Here is a 20,717-nt window from a genome sequence, read left to right on the forward strand (position 1 = left end):
ATCAGCAGAACCAACCAAAACAAACCTACACCTCAAATTTTAGCAAGCCCACAACCACTTTGCCACCCTTATTAATAACCAACAACACTAATCCCTTTATCTTTTTAACTTGTGTAGAAAATGTTTTTTTATTCTTTATTTCAGAAGTCTTTGGAAAGATTTGTTTCAACATATGAATTTTTCATCGTTAATAATTTTTGGTTTATAATTTTTTTATTTATACAAAAGTAAAAAATTATGGTTTTATTGAGACATTTTTTACTCAAGTGAAACTAAATTTGGTTTTCTTATAATATTTTAGTCTCCAGCTTTGGAAAAAAAAGTCATTTACGAAAAAAAAGTCATTAAACAACTATTGATCTGATTTCGTAACACTTTCTTTTTTCATAGTAATTTCTAGCCATTAAAAAAATAAAACTGTTTTGAACGTAGGGTTAAGAATTTTCACATAATACATCTTCACACTTTACTTCGTTCGTTTAGGTAATCCTATGTGTCTTACTTCAAATCTTTCTTTGTTCGGACTCTTGACCGTCCGACACTTTGACGCTTAAGTTAATGATTGATTTGATCAGAGTCAGAGCAAACTCTTAAATTTGCAATAAATGAATCCACATACCTTCTTACACTTCTATTTATAGGTTTCAAGATGAGTCTCAGATTAATGAAACTTTAATCATGATCCAATCCTTCCTAAGTAATGGTTATGTATAATATCGACTTAACAAGGTATTTGAAGATGATTAGTTGTCAGGGTATGTCTGCTCGACCTCCTCTCCTTTTGAGCTATTCAGTTGATAGGTCACTCATCTGACTTGCCGTTTGTTGTCTTCTTGACCGGTCGAATCTTCCAAGTAGTTTCACCCGGTCGATTGTCAGATGATTGTCTAATTATATGATATAAATCATAAATTTAAAATTTGTGATAGTGCTTGCTAAAAAAATCACGTTGATAATATTAACTTTTGTAAATAATTTAGAGATTTACTAATTAATTCAAATTAATTCAATTTTTTAAATTATATTACTGTGTAGTGTTTTGAAAGTTTAAGAAATCAGGCCAAAGACAGGTATTGTCAATATAGGTATTTGATAACAGTAGAAAAAAAATGGACATTATTAAAAACTATTTTTTAATATTTTATTTAATTTTTCCTAAACCATTTTAAATTTCAAAATATAAATATAGTTTTATTAGTGTTAAATAGACATAAGATAAAAAATTGAGCGTACACATATCATCACTGCAGTCAAAATGTGGTTGTCTTATATATTTATCAATTGTTTTATAAAATTAATTTATCTTTTATCCATTTTTTTTTCAAATTATCCGCTCTGATTAATTTCTTAATTTTTTAAAAGAGCTTTTGGCTATCAGTTTGGTTAAGGCGAAAAATGATAACATTGAATTTATTTAAAATTAAGAAATCAACCTGAGCTTTTAAAATTGAAGATAAATGAAAAATTTAAATAAATAAAAATCATTTAAAAAAAAAAACTTTTACCCTTTGGAGGGTGGTTGATAGAATGACAGTTGAAAAATTCAGTTACGCCCAAACCATGATTCACAATTTGGTCACGTGTTTTTCTGTGAGTAGTTGAAACCCATGGTTTCAAATTGTGGTAGTGATCCTTCTAGAGGAAAGTGAAATACAAACACAAAATAAGAATTTATGAAAAAGATAATAAATATAATCACATGGATATAAGAAGAAAGTGAAAAATATAATAAATATAATAAACATAGTAATATGTAAACATAATATATTACTCAAAATACGTAAGAAATAATCTCGAAATGTTTGGATTAGAAATATGGAAATATTTGAAGTAATATTTATCAATAAAAGGTGAATTTCATTAAAAAGGATTGGAGCTAGCAGAATTTACTTTGAGGGTAGAAGAGTGGGAATGGAGGTATGAAGATGAACACGAAAGGGGAGTGCAGGAAGAAAAAATTGGAACTGCAGGAAGAAAAAATTGGAACTGCAGGAAGATGCTTGCAGCCATGAAGGGGTGAGAAGAATGAAAAAAGGTGCAGATTCTTTTAACACTTTTCTCTTTCTTCAATCAAAATTTATTTGTGTTGTTTCTCTTTCAGATTTTATTTTCTCCTCTCTTCATTTGCTATTTTTTTATTAGATTCTTTTATGAACTTATTTTATTTTTTTATGATGTAAAAAACTAAAACTTAATAAATCATTTAAAAAATAAATTAAAAAATATATAATTTGAAAGACTTAATAAATCATTAAATTTTCATAAATATTAAATTAAAAATTTTAAAAAGTCATGTTTAAGCCTTTATAATTGATTCAAAAGCCTTTAAAATTTAATAAATATTGAATTAAAAATTTGGAAAGCCAAGTCAATATTTTTTGTATAAAAGATTCAAAAACGAATACTATCAAATCAATTAAAAAAATTATAACTTCAAAAACTTAATAAATCATTAAAATTTAATAAATATTGAAATAAAATTTTTGAAAGTCATGAATAATTTTAAAAAGATTCACTCATCCATTATTATTATAAATATTTCACAATGTATATAAAACTACAATTCAGAATCCACTCATGATTTCATATTATTATCATACAATATATATATATACAATATATATATATATATATATATATATATATATATATATATATATATATATATATTTGTTATAAGAATTGTATAAAAAAAATGTTTAAGAAAACTGTCGATGTTGAGATCCGAATTTAACAAAACCATACATCGGATATTGACATCCGAGATTGAGTTTTTCAGAGTACAAAATGTCAAAATCCAATTTTATTTTCATTGGATATTATCGAAATTTGATTATAGAATTATATTTGATAAAATTTTCACTCTATTTTATTTAATCATTTATACTTTTATCAAATGCAATGTAAAAAAGCAGGTAAAAAAAATATGCAAACATTAATAAAGCACATAATATAAAAACAAGCGCAAACATATACATATCGGATTTTCATATCCGATTCTTCACTAATAGGATATTGACATCCGATTCTTCGTTAATTGGATATTGACATTCGATCTTTCATTAATCGGATATTGATATTCTATCACTTCATTCTCGATTTTTCATATCCGAGTATATATTTTTATAGTTTTATTTTTCTTAAAATATTTATATTAAATCTAAAAAATTTATAAAAGTTATTTTTTAATAATTAAAATTTATCTCATTAAATTATGAATTCATAAAAATTAATACGTAAATTTAAATATAATTATAAACTAATAAAATAATTAAATAAGTAATATAATTGATATGGAGTAAATAGGAAATGGGGGGTGGGGAAATGAGGTGTAGGGTTTCATAGTAAATGAGAAATGAAAGTGCATGTTTGGGTCAAATGGGGTGTTTCTAAATAAACAAAAAGTCAACAAATAATCATCTCATTAATTAAAGATATTTTAAGAAGTTGGAGGTGTAGGATGAGAAGCTTGGACATGCAGGATGAAACAGCCATGAAAAAAAATGATTTGGTTGGTCCATTGGGCCTTACGAATCCAACTAATTGGCATGATATATTAAAGAGCGTGAGCTCCCTCCACCACCACCACCACGCACTTTTTCAAATTCTTTTATTTTTAAAACTATCCTTAGATTAAAGGTTAAAACTTGTTTATTTTTACCATGAATTTTTAATTTAATTTCCAAACCCTAATTTTATCTCATTCATATTCTCTGAAAGCAGTTGCACCCCATTCCATATCAACTCAATCTTCTTCTACCTACTTGTATCCATGTCAGATATGGATTTTCATCATTCAAATTTAAAAGATTAATTAACTAAAATTCAATAATAATTATTAGGTATAATCAAATACATGATAATTTTATGTACTTTATCAACAAAAGATAATTAAAAATTCATATTTAACGTGGATACAAGTAGGTAGAAGAAGATTAAGTTGATATGGAATATAGGTGCAGCTGCTGCATTAAGAGAATATGAATAAGGTAAAATTAGGATTTGAAAAATAAATTAAAAATTTATGGTAAAAGTAAAAAAAATTTAACCTTTTACCTAATGTTAGTTTTGAGAATTTGAAGAGGTGAAGCATGGTGTGGTGGTGGTGGAGAGAGCAACACTTGTATTAAATTTCACAATATATATTTATATATCATAAACGAATATTATGACCTTTTAATTCTTACATCAAAGATATCCTTAACTGAAGCTAATTGCATGAGCTTCTTATCATTATGAAACTTATTTTAATATATGGGTATTACAAACACGAGTTCTTTAAAATTGAAAAAAAGTTATTTATATAAGAAATTATTTTCCATATTTGAGACTTACGTTAAAATATTGATTATCGATAACAACTTATACAAAATCTTTTCATCAGGTATGTTCTAACTAAAAAAGTATATCTCAAAATAAAAACTTATAGAAAATATTTTCATTTTTGTTTAAATTTAAAATAATTATGATAAAATGTAACGAAATCACTATTCAATGAAGATAATACAGGATAAAATCTTGTCGGTCTATGTTTAATTACTCGAGTATCTATCTCTTCTAATTTTGGTTACTTTTTACTGAACAAGTCGTGTTTTTTCATCAATAAATATAATCTTTTCATATCTTACTTACATTTTAATTTATATTAACTTTAAATAACCACTTCCCAATTTAAAATGATTTCACCAATTCAAATTATTATTTAATTCATTTAAAAGAATCACCAACATTTTATTTAAACCTAATTTATATAAAACTCACTAGTTTCATATACTTTTATCAATTCTAATTTTCTCATTTTAAATAATAATTTACATTTCATAATAATGACAATACCAATAACAATAACTTACGTTTCATTTTAACACAATTTACACTTATTATATTTTATTTTAAATTATTTTTATAATCAAAAAGTAAAATAATAATTGTAACATTCTATTTAAGTAGAACAAAACTATCAAAATAAAACATTATATAGACTTTAACTTATCATAAACTACCAATGAAGATCTTACTATTTGAGAACAAAACTTTATCTATGTTCTTGCTTCATTCTTAACCTCACATTGAACGATTGGAAAGACGTCCTCCATAAGCTCACACCATTTAAGGTGATCATCACAAAAGAGAAAACACAAACAAACAAACAAAGACAAAAGCAAAGGTAAGCTAGTGATACAAAACATTTTCATAATGCATCAAAAACATATTAAACATTCTACTTAATGATACATATCTCACACCAAATCAACCAAATACTTTATGCATAACAACCCTTTGACTTGACTATCCGAAATAGTATGAATATCGAGCTATGACAATTTATGCACTTGTTGTGGTGAAACAATTGACCCACCCCAAGCTACCACACAAGGTTAGTTCGTTATCACTCGTCTTAAGCCAAGGTAAAGCCCCTAGACTAGGATCTCATGTTATTCTCACGACATGCATCATCCTTCTCTACTTGAGAATGTGTGACCATTAGAATGTCAGGATGAACTCCAAGACTGAGCTTCTCATATTCATACTCACAATACTTGAAACCACCACTAAGAAGTTCCTCCTTTGAATTCTCTTCCATACCTTTGAAACCATTGAGATCAATTCACATTCACATAGTACATCAATATATGAGACTACTGATCATACATTAAAGAAATAGAAACCCCAAACAAGTCATTGAAATCACACAATAACACAAATTCTTCATGACATCTTGATACTCACATTTAGGTAAGTAAGACAACTTTGAAACCCTTATCAACAACTTCGGAAGGGTCCAAAACCCCAAAAACAACCTAAAGAACGTAAAAAATTGATATCCATAACCTTGAAAACTCCCAAAAACTGTTGTAGTGTCGTCTAGTGGCGCCCATGATCTAGCGCTCAGCGCTAATACCATTGAAAATGGGCGCTCAACGCCCAGTTTGGATGCTCAGGCGCTATCAATAGATACCAAACTCAATTTTCTCACTTTAAACACTTTACCCCAACTTCTAAAGGCATTTAGGACCCTCTAACCTTAAGAAAACTCTGAAAATACTATTGTAACTTAAAGTGATCCATTAAAATTCCATTTCACTTTTATAAGCTACCAAAATTCAACTCTACACTTTCTAACCTCCATACCAGTTTACAACCTGCATAAAAAAGTCTAAATGCACTTGTTAGCACACTCAAATACCTCAGTTTCATCCCAACTCTCTTACTTTTCATTTCCAACCCTTAAAACCTCTAAATTTGACTAAAAACTCAACTTATGAAGCCACGAACACTTCCATAACAGATTTTACTGGTTTTAGCTCCTAAACAAGTCCTAATTGGTATAATAATAGACATCTAACCTTCCAAAACAATTTATACTCAATACTAAAAAATCTCACTACTCAAAACCCCATTTTTACACCAAAAACACTTGAAAACTTAAACTACAAACCCTTCATTTGCTACATAAGGGTTTCCAACCATCTAGCCCTCCAAACATGTCCCAATTTACCTCATGGCAGTACCAAATCAGTTACCACAACACTTTCATACCTATTTCTCAATTTCACTAACTAAAACCCCCTCCTTTTAAGTTTGAAATCTAAGTGACTTAACCAATACTTTCAACAACCATTTGAATTCAGTTTTAAACAATGAAACAACATTATCATACACAATTATATCTTTATCCAACATCACCATTTCATCACACCAATTGTACACAACACCATATTATCAAAACATCAATTTAACATACATAACATTTTCCCAATCACACCAATTTCACTGAAAGGTCTATAAATCATAGAAATACCAAATTTATATTACAAGCACAATTAAGACAAGGTCGGGCTTCGCTTACCTCACAAGAAACAACCCCGACTCAAAGAACGCTCCGCCAATTACTTGAACCGCAAGGAATACCTATACAAACCTACGAAACACCAAATTGAAAATAGACAGAGTCTTTAGAACTCTAGATGAACCAAGAACGAGTAGGACATGATTACACACGCAATAGTACTAGATTCTTCTAAAGCAAATTTGAAACGGAAGGGGAAAAGGAGTCGAAACTTACTTGCTCTATGGCATAAATTGATTAGCTAGAAATGTAGAGCTCGTCGATGTGATTGATTAGACACTTTTTGATCGTCAAAGAGATGACTCAGGAGTCAGACCTCTTAGAAAGAAGATAGAGAACTCTAGAAAAGTGGTTTCTAGAGATGATAAGTTTTAAAATAATGAAATTCTTTTATAACAAAACTATTTACAACTAAATCATTTAATATTAAAATAATCGTGTCTCACTATTCTTAAACTATCATGACTTTTTAAAAAAAATGTCACTTTTTGTGTTTTATAGTAATATTATAGTTTCAACAATTAAAACTTTTTTAAAATATAATTATCAAACTTATCCCATCATTTATAAAATTTTCTTTCAAATATTTTTATTTTATTTTATCTTTCATTAATTCAAAAGAACTCATTTTCACTTATTATTTGTCTCAAATTTTCAAATCTGGTTTTAAAAACAAACACACCTTTTATCAGTGAAAGATTTCTCCAACATATCTAAAAAAGTTTACAAACGGTTAAGCTATTAGTAATACTGATTATTTGCTAATAAAACAAATCCTGTTATTACTCAATAATTGTTATTCTAGATCATTTTGTTTTAAGGAACTAATCCTCTGCCACAAACATGTTATCTTAATGCTATAGGTGTTAAAATAGACCATTCAATGCATAGATTCTAAACAAATTGTGATTTTTAAATTTAGTTTATTTTTACAGTAAGTTAACGGATTTTATTAACAATTTTTAAAATTCAAATAATTATATATATATATATATATATATATATATATATATTTATTTATTTATTTATGCGTGTGCTTATTATTGTTGTTGTCACTTAAAAAAAGCTTCATCAGAAGCATTTGACCTTGATGTCTCCCAACTTGAGATTTACCCTTTTATCAAATTTTCATCTTTCATCAAACAATTTAAAAGCAGGTTTTAAGTTCTTTTAATTAAAAAAAAGAGTTGATTGAAGGTTGTTAGGTTGTTTTATCTTTATAAAGATAAAAAAATATCAATATTTTAACTAATTGTATTGTATTACAAATATTTATGTTTTTTTGTATAAATACATGTTTTATTTTATTTTAGCTTTATAGAATAAATGTTTATCCTGAACTAATAACGCGATTTAGTTGTTTAAAATCACTTCATATCTTAATCTAAATTTTGATTGTTCTATTAATTTAGAACATAATTAAATTAAATTTATAATATAAATAAATAAATAAACGTGGAGGCCACGGTATATACCACTACAAAAACAGGATACCCTAATTTCTCTCCCTGCTCTCTTGCTTTGTTTTCAGCTCCGGCAACTTCTCTTCCGACGCCGCCGCTATCTTCGCTTTTATCTTTGCCGTGACCTTCCATTCCTAAGCGCTGCACTAGGTATTTTTCTCTTCATGTCCGCACATCCAAATAACTCTCCCTTCATAATACTCCCAAATTAGGTTATGGATGATTTGGGAATTGGGGGTTCCCTCTTTTTTCAAAATTTATTATCTTTATTTGATTGGGTTGCTGAGATGAAATTATCACGAAGATTTCAGATGCAAAATACAATAATCCTTTTTCATATTTTAATTGACAATAATGGACTAAACTAAGTGCATGTCTGACAGTTTACTTTTTCTGGAAAAGTATTTTTCAGAACTTTTATTTCTTTGAAGGATTTTTTATCTTTAGAAGATTCAAAATGAAGGAGTGCAAACTAACTGTATTTCTTTTTACACGGATATAAATGTATCACTTTCACATGAGTTTTTGAATGTTAAATATTAATAATGTAGCAATCTTCTTATTGTGTTCTACCGCGTTTGATCATGTCTACAAATGATCTTAGCAGTAGAAAATACACAGTTTTTACGTGGCAATAAAATGAAGGAGTGTCTAGTGGAGAAGTCACTCATTTTCTGTTTATTTTCCTTCCTTTTTATTCAATTTTGGTGAGCATCAGTTGTAGTAAGTTAATTTGTGGGTTTATCATCTGAAACTGTCCATGGAAGAAGAGTTGTTTGAGCAACGCTACCCCTTCTAACCATTTTTTCATAAAAATTTCCATCTAATATCCAAATTCCAATACCTTAATGTAAAGTCTAATAAGGTGAGGACCTGCATCCACAGATTGTGAGCTGTGCGGGTTACGTCTTTTAGACAAGGTGTTTATTGTTTAAGTTTATTTTCATATGAAACAAGGAACCTTTATTTTGTTTTTCTGATTTGAATTCTGGTGCTGTAGATCATCAATTTGATTACTTGGGTCAGATTTCTGTCATTCTCAATCATGGCAACTAGTAAGTGAAACATATATGTCTCCCAATCTGTTTAATTGGTACCTTTACCAAGTTGACTCATTTGTGTTTTTATTGTGTCTATTATTTTATGGTATTTCTTTGGTGGAAATCTTTTTTACTTTTTAAATTAATATATCTGATGACTATGGATTTCCTGCAGGACTTCAGTTTGAAAATAATTGTGAAGTTGGAGTCTTCTCTAAACTTACCAATGCCTACTGCTTGGTTGCCATTGGAGGTTCTGAAAGCTTCTACAGGTTTTCATTCATCATGGACTATTGAAAACATTGCTTAGTGTGTGTATATGTGTGTGTGTGTACACACACACACACACACACACACATATATATATATATATATATATATATATATATATATATATGTTGGTTTCAATTTGTTATGATAGTATCAGAGATTAATATGTTGCTTGATACAGTGTATTTGAAGCTGAGTTAGCTGATGTTATCCCTGTGGTCAAGACATCAATTGGGGGTACTCGGATTATTGGTCGTCTTTGTGCCGGTAATGTTTTTCTTATCCTCATTTGTTCTATTGGTTTGTCAAGTAGTTATAGTCCATTGAGATGGATCCATCGTATAAACAGATATTTTTTTTTTTCTAATTAACAAAAAACGGCACTTATTTCTTCTTTCTAGTTATTGTCTCTTTATTGGACCTAATTAATTTTCCTTGAAATTGGTTTGCAGGAAACAAGAATGGGCTTCTCTTGCCCCATACCACCACAGATCAAGGTAATTCCTATTTCTGTTATATTTTCTTTGATTCTTTGTGCTTTATGATGCAGCTTTAATATCATGTGCTTTGGCCTGTTATGCTTTGGAACTCCCTGTCTTCCCAAACGGAAATTCATCCTATTGACTCTGAATGAAATATGTCAAAAGGTTACTCAATATCTGATTGATGATTCTGGGGGCTGTTAGCACATTGGATGAATAATCGCTGATTTTGATAATTTGTTTTACTACTATTGCTTCTGTTATCTGTAATTGAAAGGATCTTGACAAATTTACTAGTTTAAGTACCGAATGATTGACTTGGTGTTTTGGATTGGTCTGTGATTGTGCAATTAGCTGATTTCTTAAAGATTCTGAATTCTGTTCATTTGTTTGTTTGTATCTCCATCTTTATCAACACTCTAGTCTCTATGCCTTTAATTATTTTTGTTCCCATTTTTCACTGGGTTTTTGACAGTATTATATATCTTTGTTTGTACAAATTTTGTATGTTGAGACCCGAAGATAGGATTTCTGGATTGACATTACATTTTTTTAAGTAATTTACCTTTTTTTTTGGCAGTATATAATTCCGCTCTAGTAATGATATACTGACTTATGGTATTTGATTTATTTGTCTCTGTTAATTCTGTAGAACTTCAGCATTTGAGAAACAGTCTACCTGATCAAGTTGTTGTTCAACGTATTGACGAAAGGCTATCTGCTCTGGGGAATTGTATAGCATGTAATGACCATGTGGCCCTCACACACACTGATCTTGACAGGGTATTGTTGCCTTATTGTTGACCAATTTTTTTTTTCTGTAGGTGTTTATTCATATTTAGAATTAGAAATTGATTTTGAGAGACTTATGTTTTCATGTGAAGCACGGAGGTGAAATACGTTGTACTAATTATTATATGTTGCTATCTCTGAATCTGAGCCCCTTAAATTTTGACAACTCGATATTTAGCATGTATCAAAGCGTAGGGATTTTATCACCTAATGCTGGTTTTTGTTGATAAAACAAATCCCTTTATATCGAGTCTTGTTTGTCTGCCAAACATGTTGATAAAACCCAATGCTGATTTTTGTTGATAAAACAAATCCCTTTATAACTTAAGATGTTATTCTGGCTAATTCTCTACCCAATCAAGTCTTGTTTGTCTGCCAAACATGTTCTCTTATTGCTATGCATATGAAGTAATTTCCCATTCAGGTGTCAATATTAAAATACTGATCTTTTTGTTTATATTAATCCGTTTTTTTTCTTCAAACCCTGTTAGTCCATCATCGTTATTTGCATCTATCTGTGATTTTATATATAGATCTTGGCTAGCTCGAGTATTCAACATTAAGTTTTTGTTCAGGAGACTGAAGAGATGATTGCAGATGTTCTTGGAGTAGAAGTTTTTAGGCAGACCATAGCAGGCAACATTCTTGTTGGTAGTTACTGTGCCTTCTCCAACAGGGGTGGTTTGGTGAGTAAAATATATTATCTATTAAAAATTCATAATTTAGACATCTATATACCCTGTCTTTTGACCATACACTCGATGCAGGTTCACCCTCATACTTCCATAGAAGACCTGGATGAGCTTTCTACACTTCTTCAGGTTCCTTTGGTGGCTGGGACCGTTAACCGGGGCAGTGAAGTAATAGCAGCTGGAATGACAGTTAATGATTGGACAGCATTTTGTGGTTCAGACACCACTGCAACAGAGCTATCTGTAATTGAGAGTGTTTTCAAGCTGAGAGAAGCTCAGCCTAGTGCCATTGTGGACGAGATGAGGAAATCCCTCGTTGATACCTATGTCTGAACTGTCTTAGTAATGATGTTATGTTTTGTGCAACAAGATATTGCACTGCTGATTGTTAAGATATAAGTTTTGGCGATAGTTTCCTTTGTATTGTGGACATATATATGTTCCCATCTGGTTGTACTTTTCATTAACTCTGATATCATGGAATATCTGGTGATCTTAGTGATACACGGATCAAATGCATGTATGGTGTTTGTTATTGCGTAATCCCCTCGTGTTGGCGGTTTAAATAACTCAAGGCAATCATATTCTACGTTATTTTATAACAAGTCCATGCACTAAACTCTGAACAAAGCAACTTTTTGGCTGATTAAAATTGTGCAGAACATAATCTGGTTTTAACATTTTGGCAACTATGAATTGGTTATTGGAGCTCCAACACCGTCAGGGCTATTGAAAATTACAATTATATATGTAAATGAAAATAATCCATGGTTGGGAAATTTGAGCTGTTTTTAAAACAGTATTTTTGGTCATTTAGTCCGACACCGTAATTTTAATCTGCATTTTCATAAATTTTTATATTCTAAAATGTACCATTTGTATTGTATGAAATGTACACTTTAAAATATACAAATTTATATTTTAGATTATATATTTTAGAATATAAAATAAAAAGTATATTTTAAATCATAGCATACAAAATTTACATTATCGGATGGTTGAATTTACGGAGGAACAAAATGGTTTAATGGAACAAAATGGTTTTAATTTTTCAGCGTAAAATTTTGATGGGATGGAAGAAGAAATTTGACGAAGTGCAAGAAACACCTAAATGAAAATAACTAAGTGGAAAAAATTGGGTTGTTTTAAAGGCAGTATTTTCCACCATTTCTTCCTACACCTCTATAATTTCAACCTGCGTTGCTATAAATTTTCATATTTTAAATCTAGATTTCAAATCGTGCATTAATAAGTATAAATAAAAAAATGTATTATAAATATTATTTTAAATTATATATTCTAAAATAAAAAAAAAATATATTCTAAAATATAAAATTATATTTTAAATCATACATTCTAAATTATAAAATAAAAAGTACAACTTAAATTATACATTTCAAATAATTTTAAATTACACAATCTATCATACAAAAATTCGTTGCAAATTGAAATTGCATGGGAAGAAACTGCCCTAATTTAATCAAATCAGAATTTTAAGTAATGGTGCTCTAGTATACCATCGAATCATTATTATATCACATTATTAAAACAAGAAATATACGTATAAATAATGTTTAATATCCACATTAGTTTTGATACACTATCAATACAAAGATTCACAGTAAAAATAATGATTATGTTTTTAGTTCCTCAACTATCAAGTGATTTTATTTTTCGTTCCTCTTTCATACTTTGGTACACTTTGATCCTTGTCCTTAAGAAAACTATAATTTTTCGTCCTCCAAAACTAACACCCATTAGAATTAGGCTGAGTTGGCTAAGATATTGCCACGTCATTTTTTCTTTTTCTGACACTAAGTCAATCTTATTCTCCTCTCCCTCTCCCTCTATCTCCTTCCTTGCATCTGACGTTGAACACAAGGGTTTCTCTCCCAGGGAGGTCGCGGGTTAGAAAAAGGAGATACCCTTTTTCCTTCCTCTTTTTCGGTTTGGTCTGTTCTCAGGGAAAGTGTTGTCCTTCGACTTGTTCTCTGGTCTTGGGTTGGGGTTTTACAGGAAACTCTCTTCTTCTTTCCAGATTCTTTCTAGTTCTGATTATCGTGGCAGGAAAAAGTATAGTTCAAAAATCGAAAACAATTTCGAGTTAAATTTGAAAAAGGAAACGAATACCCACCTATCTCTACCTTCAAAATCCAAAACATTTTCCCCAAACAACGCTTCCTGGACTGATAGAGATCTTCACATATCCCTTCTTCTGTTGTTACCGAACAGTGGAAGGCAGGAAGAGACCGTTCGGTCTGATACCATGTAAGTGTTTGAGAAAGAGAGAAGCGAAAGAGCTCTAGAGAAAAGAATAATAGTAAATGAATTCAAGTAAAAGTATATTGAGTTACAGCGGAAGCAAAGAATATATACAAAGAGAAAATAAAAACAGAATTAACAAACTATTTAATAAGATACTAAAACACTGCAACCGATCGACTTTCATGCTTCTACCGTTCGGTAGCATTCAACCGTTCGGTAGCTACACTGCCTTCAGGCGTTTGGTAGTCTTTAGCGTTCGGTTCTTGTCTTCAGTCTTTCGGTTCCTGTCTTCTTCTCCCTCACCACTCTGCTTCTTCCCGCCTTCCACCGTTCGGTAACAACAGAAGAAGAGATATGTGAAGATCTCTATCATGGACCTCAACATTCTCATGTAAAGCACTCTCCTCCTTGTGGTTGCACGTTGTGAGCGCAGCGTCGTGCTCCGAAGCGAGTTCGAGCCAGGTAGGTTCAGGGATTGCAGATTTAGGGTTCGGGTGTTTGTTCCGCCTTGAAGAGTGCAGCAAAATCGGAGGGTTCTGGAGGCGACGACTTCGGAGCTGGAGGTAGGAATCAGATGATGGAACTAGTTTGGGCTGAGGGTTTGTGTGGCTTGGTGGCGATGAGGCGCTGGACTGCGGTTCGCGATGCTTTCTTCTCGACGACGAGTGCTCCAATGTCTTCACGGCAAAGTGAAATTGCGTTTGGTTCGCGACTTTGGGTGTGGTTCGAATTGGATTTTTGTTCTTTCGTAAGTTTTGGACTATTGATGGGACTAGGGTTGGAAATGAAAATTTTGGGGTTCTAATTATTGATTTAAGGTTGTAATTAATTCATCTAATCTTCTCTGCTAATTGATGGTCATGAATTAGAGATTTTGGGTTTCTGATTCTTGCAGTTTAGGCTCTGTTTTTGAAAAATTTTGTGTTCTTGATGATGCGATTTAGAAAGTTAGAGTTCGAAAGAATTTTGGATTTTTGATCCGCGTTTTGGGTCTCTTCTTGTAGTTATGGGTTCCTCATGGTGGTTGCACTACTGGAACCTTGTGGTGGTTGCACTAGTGTAGTCAATGGTGGTGTTGGGTGCTGCCAGAGTGTTGCAGTGGTTGGCTGTGGAGTCCCAGATGTGGGTTGGCTTAGCAGATTGGGGTGGCATGTGGTTTGGTTTGACCCAACTCAACCTAATTCTAACTGCGTTAGTTTTGAAAGACGAAAAACTATAGTTTCTTTAAAAATAAGGATTAAAAATAAGGATCTAACGTGTACCAAAATTTGAAAAAAAAACAAAATAAAATCACTTGATAGTTAAAAAACTAAACATATTTAACCCTAAAAATAATTTTAATATCACTAAACAATAATTAGATTATGATTCATAGGCAGAATAATTGATGATTAGACGATAAAAAGAAACTCCACTACTTAATTAAATTGCAAATTTTTTCGCTACATTTAATATATATCCATTTAAAACATTTTTTAATTTGCTAATTTTCTAAAGGGCGTGGTAATCAAATAATCACAGACGAGCTAATCGGCTACCACCTTCCATCATTGTTACAGTGGCAGAGGACAGCTTTCATGCAATTGCATTTTCAGAAATCGAACACTATTTATCAGAAAAAAATAAAAAATTTCACCACAATTTAACAGTTATAAGGAAGTGCGTGTATGTAAAAAAACGTTTCACAAACGAATAGGAACAGAAACAAGAAACAGCTCAACAAAATTGGTGAAACTGGTATGTCTGACCCCGCCACAAAATCTCAACAGTAGACCTAAAACACCCAATAAATCATAAGCCAGTTAATAGTCTTTAAAATAAACTACGGTTCACAAATCGCTCTTGCAAACAGTACAAGGCACAAAAAACCAGCCCAGTCAAGGACCCAGAACTTCTAAGAATATTGATAATATTTAATGAGGACCAAGAACCTAGTATGTGATCAACTGAATCAAAAAGCAGTGTCAATTGAACCTATATTCTCAGTCAGGAAGGATTTGTTCATTGTCAGCATCTGCCTCGGTCTCAATCTTGGGTTTTGAAGAACCTGAACCTCCAGGGGCCTGCTTCTTCTTGATACCACTCACTATATCATCAATCCTCAGAAGCATGCAAGCAGCTTCAATGGCAGTCTTAAAAGCTTGCGCCTTTACATTGTAGGCATCCCAGATCTAAACATCACATTAGAGCAGAACATTTTGAGTTCACTTGCTAAAACTTTGAAACAAGATAAGGTGGCAAATTTCAGGAGGGAAGCAAGAATACAACAAGATAATGACTATTCTGCTAATGAAATAAACGCAGGGTTTCTCACTTTGTTCCCTCTTCTGGAAATAACTGAAATGTTAATTCCTAAGTCTAATGTGAATAACTCCCAGCAGGCAAATAACAAATGGCAGTTTTTGGTACCATTTACAATATGCATATGCAACAGAATAGGATGAAAGTGAAGTACCTTGCGCTCTTTCATGTCAGTGATGCTACCAGTATTTCCATCTATACCAATCCATGCATTTTCCCCATTTGCGTGCTAGTATTTTCAAGAACACAACGTTAAACATTATCAGACCTTCATAGAAAAGACAGTATACACGTGCTACTAAACTATTCTTACTTTTCCTTGGAGAGCAGTCATAGTCCGGATGACATTTACTCCACAATTTTGTGCCAGAGTACGTGGTATAGCTTCAAAAGCAATGGCAGCAGCTTCATACGGCCACTGTTAGTCAACAAGAATCTTAGGTGAGAACCAGTGTAAACTGCAACAGATAAGAGACAGAACTACAATCCACCTAATATAAAGCAGTACGGCAACTAGTTCATATAAAATAAACTCACTTTTTCTATGCCCTCGATAGAAGAACTCTTCTGTTTCAAGGCAGCTGACACTGTCAACTCTGTTGCACCGCCTCCAGGAACAAGTTTTGGATTTTTTATTATGTTCCTTGCAACAGACATGGCATCCTGAAAAAAAAAAGTTTCTGTAAGCAGTATGATATGATAAAATCTAAATTCCTAGAACATCTGAATAGCTTACCTGTAGGTTTCTTTCAACTTCATTTAAAAGATCCTTACTAGCTCCCCTTAGTAGTACGGTGCAGGCCTTGGGGTCTTTACAATCAACAATATATGCAAAGTACTCATCTCCAATTTTCTTAACCTCAAATAACCCAGCACCAGTACCAACGTCAGATTCTTGCAATTCATCCGGTCTATTCACAATAACAGCACCACATGCCTTAGCAATTCTATTATTATCAGTTTTCCTCAGCCTCCTGATTGCACTAACTCCATGCTTGCTCAGATAATGACAAGCCAAATCACTCAGACCCTTCTCCGTGATTACCACGTCAGGCTTAAACTTCAGTATCTGCATGCACATCTCCTCAATATATTCTTCTTCCATCTTCAATAAGAGATTCCAGTCTTCTTCTTTGAGCAGTTCAGCATTTGTTTGGTTTTCACCCTTTTTATACTCAAGGGGACAATCAAGAAGAATGATGCGTGGGTTAACAATCTTTCTCCTCATTTTGCCAGGTGCAACCACATCTTTGTTTATCATAACTCCCTTGAGTACTCTAGAATCCTCCAGCTGCCCCCCAGGGACCTTTTCAACCTTAATATAATTTTTAATATCTACATCTCTCAAACCTTGGCCAATCTCAACACCTACTGTTGCAGTAGCATCAATAGCTAAATCCTGGAAGTAACCAAGGAAGAATATATGATACATAACTCAACAGATCCAGAAATGCCAATAGCAGAAGGATATAATAATTTTCAACAATCAAGCATCATCAGGTTTAAAACCTATTCACTCAAGCAGTAAACAACAAAACTGAAGAGCAAGAGCTAAATGAAATCAAATCACTATATAACTAAGTTTTCACGTATCTATACAAATGTAAGAAAATATATTAGTTTGATGAACATAGACAAATAACCTAAATTCAGCCTCCCATCTAACTAAGTAAAGATAACTTAAAACACATTTAGAAGCAAAAAAAATATAGATAATGATCAAGTAAACCATATTCATCAAAAAAAACAAACCACACTTTAGTGAGAAAAACAATGTACAGATGACAGCCGACATCTTGACTTTGGATTGTAAAAGAATTTAAAGAATAACCATTTACCAGAACAAACATACAGCTCAACAATTATATAAAAGAAAAACAAAAAAATAGAAATCCTAGCCCAAGAGATAGAGGAAAACTCACAGCAATTAAATCCCCAAATTGACCTGTGAACTTGGTACCTATGCAGCTCTTTACTAACCCCAGCATTATACCTCCTGCAGTTTAATTAAGCATAGCTTTCAGTTATACACAAAGTAATTAAATGGAGCCATCATGCTCGGTTACTGAACATTACTCAAATTACTAGAAGATTTTGCATCAAAATTTAATCCAACAAGGCACTGGCAAACTTGAAAAAAATCACCTCCCTGTTGTAACTGAACTATTTTTACTTTAGAAAACCTACCAAGGCTCTTTGTCTACAAGCAATTAGAGTAAAGAATTGAAAAAGTTTAGCACACCATAAACATTTTTGGTACAAAAGTTTGGGGGAAGAGAAGGTGCACCAGAAAATGGCTATATAATTAAAGGGGACATTCATTTGATCTAATCCTATAAAATTGAGTGGAAACTCAAATTTGCAACTTTTCAAATGTAAGACCCAGGCTTCCTTCTCTTGACCAATTCCTTAAGGATGGTAGAGAGAAGATTTTTTTCTATTATTGAGAGGAAGAAATTTATAGCACAAAAGTAAAAACTTGGCAATAGACTTACGATCCTGAGCATCAATAGGCATTGCAATTTTGTCAAGAACAGCAATAGCATCCTCCAAAGCTTTGGTATATGCTGCAGATTACATAATCGTAGCATTCATTTATATAAACAATTTTACAGCTTGTAGGAGAAAAACACTTATTAAAAATATACTAATAAGTTACCTCGGCAAATAACTGTAGGGTGAATTTTGTCAATGAATGCATCAGCAACATGAAGCATCTCACCAGCTGCACCCAAAATACAAGATAATGATTGCTGTAAGACAATATGGTGCCCAAAAATTAAAGTAAGATCCAATCCATTATTCATAACACAATATAACAAAATCCAGAATTTTCTATTAAATCATAATGAAACATACCAAGAATGATGACAGATGTTGTTCCATCCCCTACTTCTTGGTCTTGGGTGCGACTTAATTCAATCATTGACTGTTTACGTTGCAAAAAGAAAACACTGTTAGAAAGTTTCATAATAAAGAAAAACTAAACCAGCAAAATCACAGAAGAGATGTTCATAAAATTCAAAGCTCGGAGTGCAGTATGTATAATGTATGCATGACAAAGAAATTTCAATGAATTGACACAAAGGATACAGCAAATACCTTCGCAGCTGGGTGAGCAAGGTCTAATTCACGTAATATAGCATTTCCATCATTGGTAACAACAATTCCTGTTGATTTGCAATGAAAAAGAATGAATGAGAACCATATAAATGCAAAGGATACGAGGGTCTTCAATAAGTTGTAGTTTGGTGTAAAAAAATGAAAACACTAACCTCCTTGAGCATCAAGAAGCATTTTTAGCATGGACCTGGGTCCCAGTGTTGTACGGACTACATCAGCAACAGCCTGGCACTCGTTAAAAATATTAGATTAGAAACAACTAATGAACATTTGTAGTGACAAGTTAGGTTCAGCTAAAATCATTTTTTTCATAACTACTTAGATCAACCTATGATCCTTAGCTTGTGAAAAAGTGAGACGTTAACATCTATAAAAGTTAAGCAAGTTCAGACAATTATAGAAGAAAATAACTTTTTTTCTTCTCACATATAAGTGTATACATAAAAATTACCTTTGCTGCCTGAATAACAGCATATCTCACTTTAGCTCCAGACTCCCGTTTCAAAGAGTCCTCTGCAAATCAGATACACAAAATACAAAACCACTTTAAAACCAATAAAATACGAAAACAGTCATTAAAATTATTTTTTAAAAAAAACAAAAGAAAAAATATGAGCGTAAGAGAAGACAAAGAACTTACGGAGAACGAGAACTGGCGCGTGCATGATTTTTTGGACTCAAAATATTACGAAAATGTTCACACGCGAGAACTAAATCCAGCAACAGAAGATGTACTCCTGACGAAGCTCGTGAAATCTAAGTTCGCTAAAGCAAGTTAGTTTCAAACTCAAACGCCGCGAAGTGAACAAGTTAACGAGGAATCCAGAAATAAAGAAAATTAGTTTTCAAACTCAAACAGTTTTCTCTTAACAAAACGATGCAGATTCAAACGTTTTCCGAATGCAGAAAACGGACAAAATGAACATATTATCAGTGAATCCAAAAGCAGAACCCTAAATAACAATACGAGGGTGGCGATGCAGTAAATGACGACTCAAGCAACACCAGATCAGAGACGAATGCTTGTTACCTGAACTTGGCCGGAGAAGGCTCGATCGGTACCGGGAGCGGCGAGAGAAACGGTGGTTGGCAGCAGCGGCGGCGGAAGAGGCGCTAGGGCACAAAGAAATGATCGAGAGATAATCGGGCGGAAGAGTGTAGTGTGAGTTACTACGCCGAGGTTTTCCGCCAAAATGTGCTAGAAAACCCTTGAACCTCCCAGCGCCTCATTTTATTGATTTTACTTCTTTACCTTTTCAAATTATTACTGTTAATTTTTTTTTGTATGTGTTATACTTACATCACTCTATTTAATTATACTAATAATTGATTTTTAACATATGATTACGAGTGGTAAATAATGAGAGGAGACTCGTTAATTAAAATTAGAAAGATAAACGTTCACGCTATTTTAAATAAGGTTTAAACCCTTTCTCGGT

The 20,717-nt window shown here is 32.0% G+C and overlaps 2 protein-coding genes across 2 annotated transcripts; one reads left to right on the forward strand and one right to left on the reverse strand.

The window, feature by feature from the left end:
- The first annotated feature begins 8,308 nt into the window (after positions 1–8,308).
- Positions 8,309–12,132, forward strand: LOC124837112 (eukaryotic translation initiation factor 6-2). Its single transcript, XM_047312399.2, has 8 exons — positions 8,309–8,463; positions 9,314–9,368; positions 9,529–9,625; positions 9,805–9,890; positions 10,076–10,120; positions 10,758–10,888; positions 11,473–11,583; positions 11,665–12,132. Exons 2-8 carry the CDS (start codon positions 9,359–9,361, stop codon positions 11,920–11,922), a joined length of 738 nt encoding a protein of 245 aa, XP_047168355.1. The 5' UTR covers positions 8,309–8,463; positions 9,314–9,358; the 3' UTR covers positions 11,923–12,132.
- A 3,417-nt stretch (positions 12,133–15,549) lies between these two features.
- Positions 15,550–20,494, reverse strand: LOC148199738 (T-complex protein 1 subunit gamma). Its single transcript, XM_088113986.1, has 14 exons — positions 20,309–20,494; positions 19,919–20,034; positions 19,730–19,791; positions 19,431–19,503; positions 19,258–19,325; positions 19,015–19,084; positions 18,815–18,880; positions 18,651–18,722; positions 18,078–18,151; positions 16,892–17,554; positions 16,693–16,818; positions 16,469–16,573; positions 16,310–16,384; positions 15,550–16,025 (listed from the first exon to the last, which is right to left on the reverse strand). The coding sequence occupies exons 2-14, from the start codon at positions 19,941–19,943 to the stop codon at positions 15,837–15,839; spliced, it is 1,668 nt and encodes a 555-aa protein (XP_087970112.1). The 5' UTR covers positions 19,944–20,034; positions 20,309–20,494; the 3' UTR covers positions 15,550–15,836.
- Positions 20,495–20,717: the final 223 nt, after the last annotated feature.

The sequence above is a fragment of the Vigna umbellata genome, chromosome 4 (genome assembly GCF_029865625.1).
Source record: "Vigna umbellata cultivar VRB3 chromosome 4, Vumbellata_1.0, whole genome shotgun sequence".
NCBI classification, from domain to species: domain Eukaryota; kingdom Viridiplantae; phylum Streptophyta; class Magnoliopsida; order Fabales; family Fabaceae; genus Vigna; species Vigna umbellata.

Bases quoted from the DNA above. Each gene is read 5' to 3' on its own strand.
- LOC124837112 (XM_047312399.2), top strand. The intron at 10,121-10,757 runs GTAATTCCTATT...TTAATTCTGTAG, and splicing joins CCATACCACCACAGATCAAG to AACTTCAGCATTTGAGAAAC. The intron at 11,584-11,664 runs GTGAGTAAAATA...CACTCGATGCAG, and splicing joins TCTCCAACAGGGGTGGTTTG to GTTCACCCTCATACTTCCAT.
- LOC148199738 (XM_088113986.1), bottom strand. From the start codon at position 19,943: ATGCACGCGCCAGTTCTCGTTCTCC. The intron at 17,555-18,077 runs GTGAGTTTTCCT...GGTTACTTCCAG, and splicing joins AATTTGGGGATTTAATTGCT to GATTTAGCTATTGATGCTAC. The intron at 16,385-16,468 runs GTAAGAATAGTT...TGAAAATACTAG, and splicing joins TGACTGCTCTCCAAGGAAAA to CACGCAAATGGGGAAAATGC.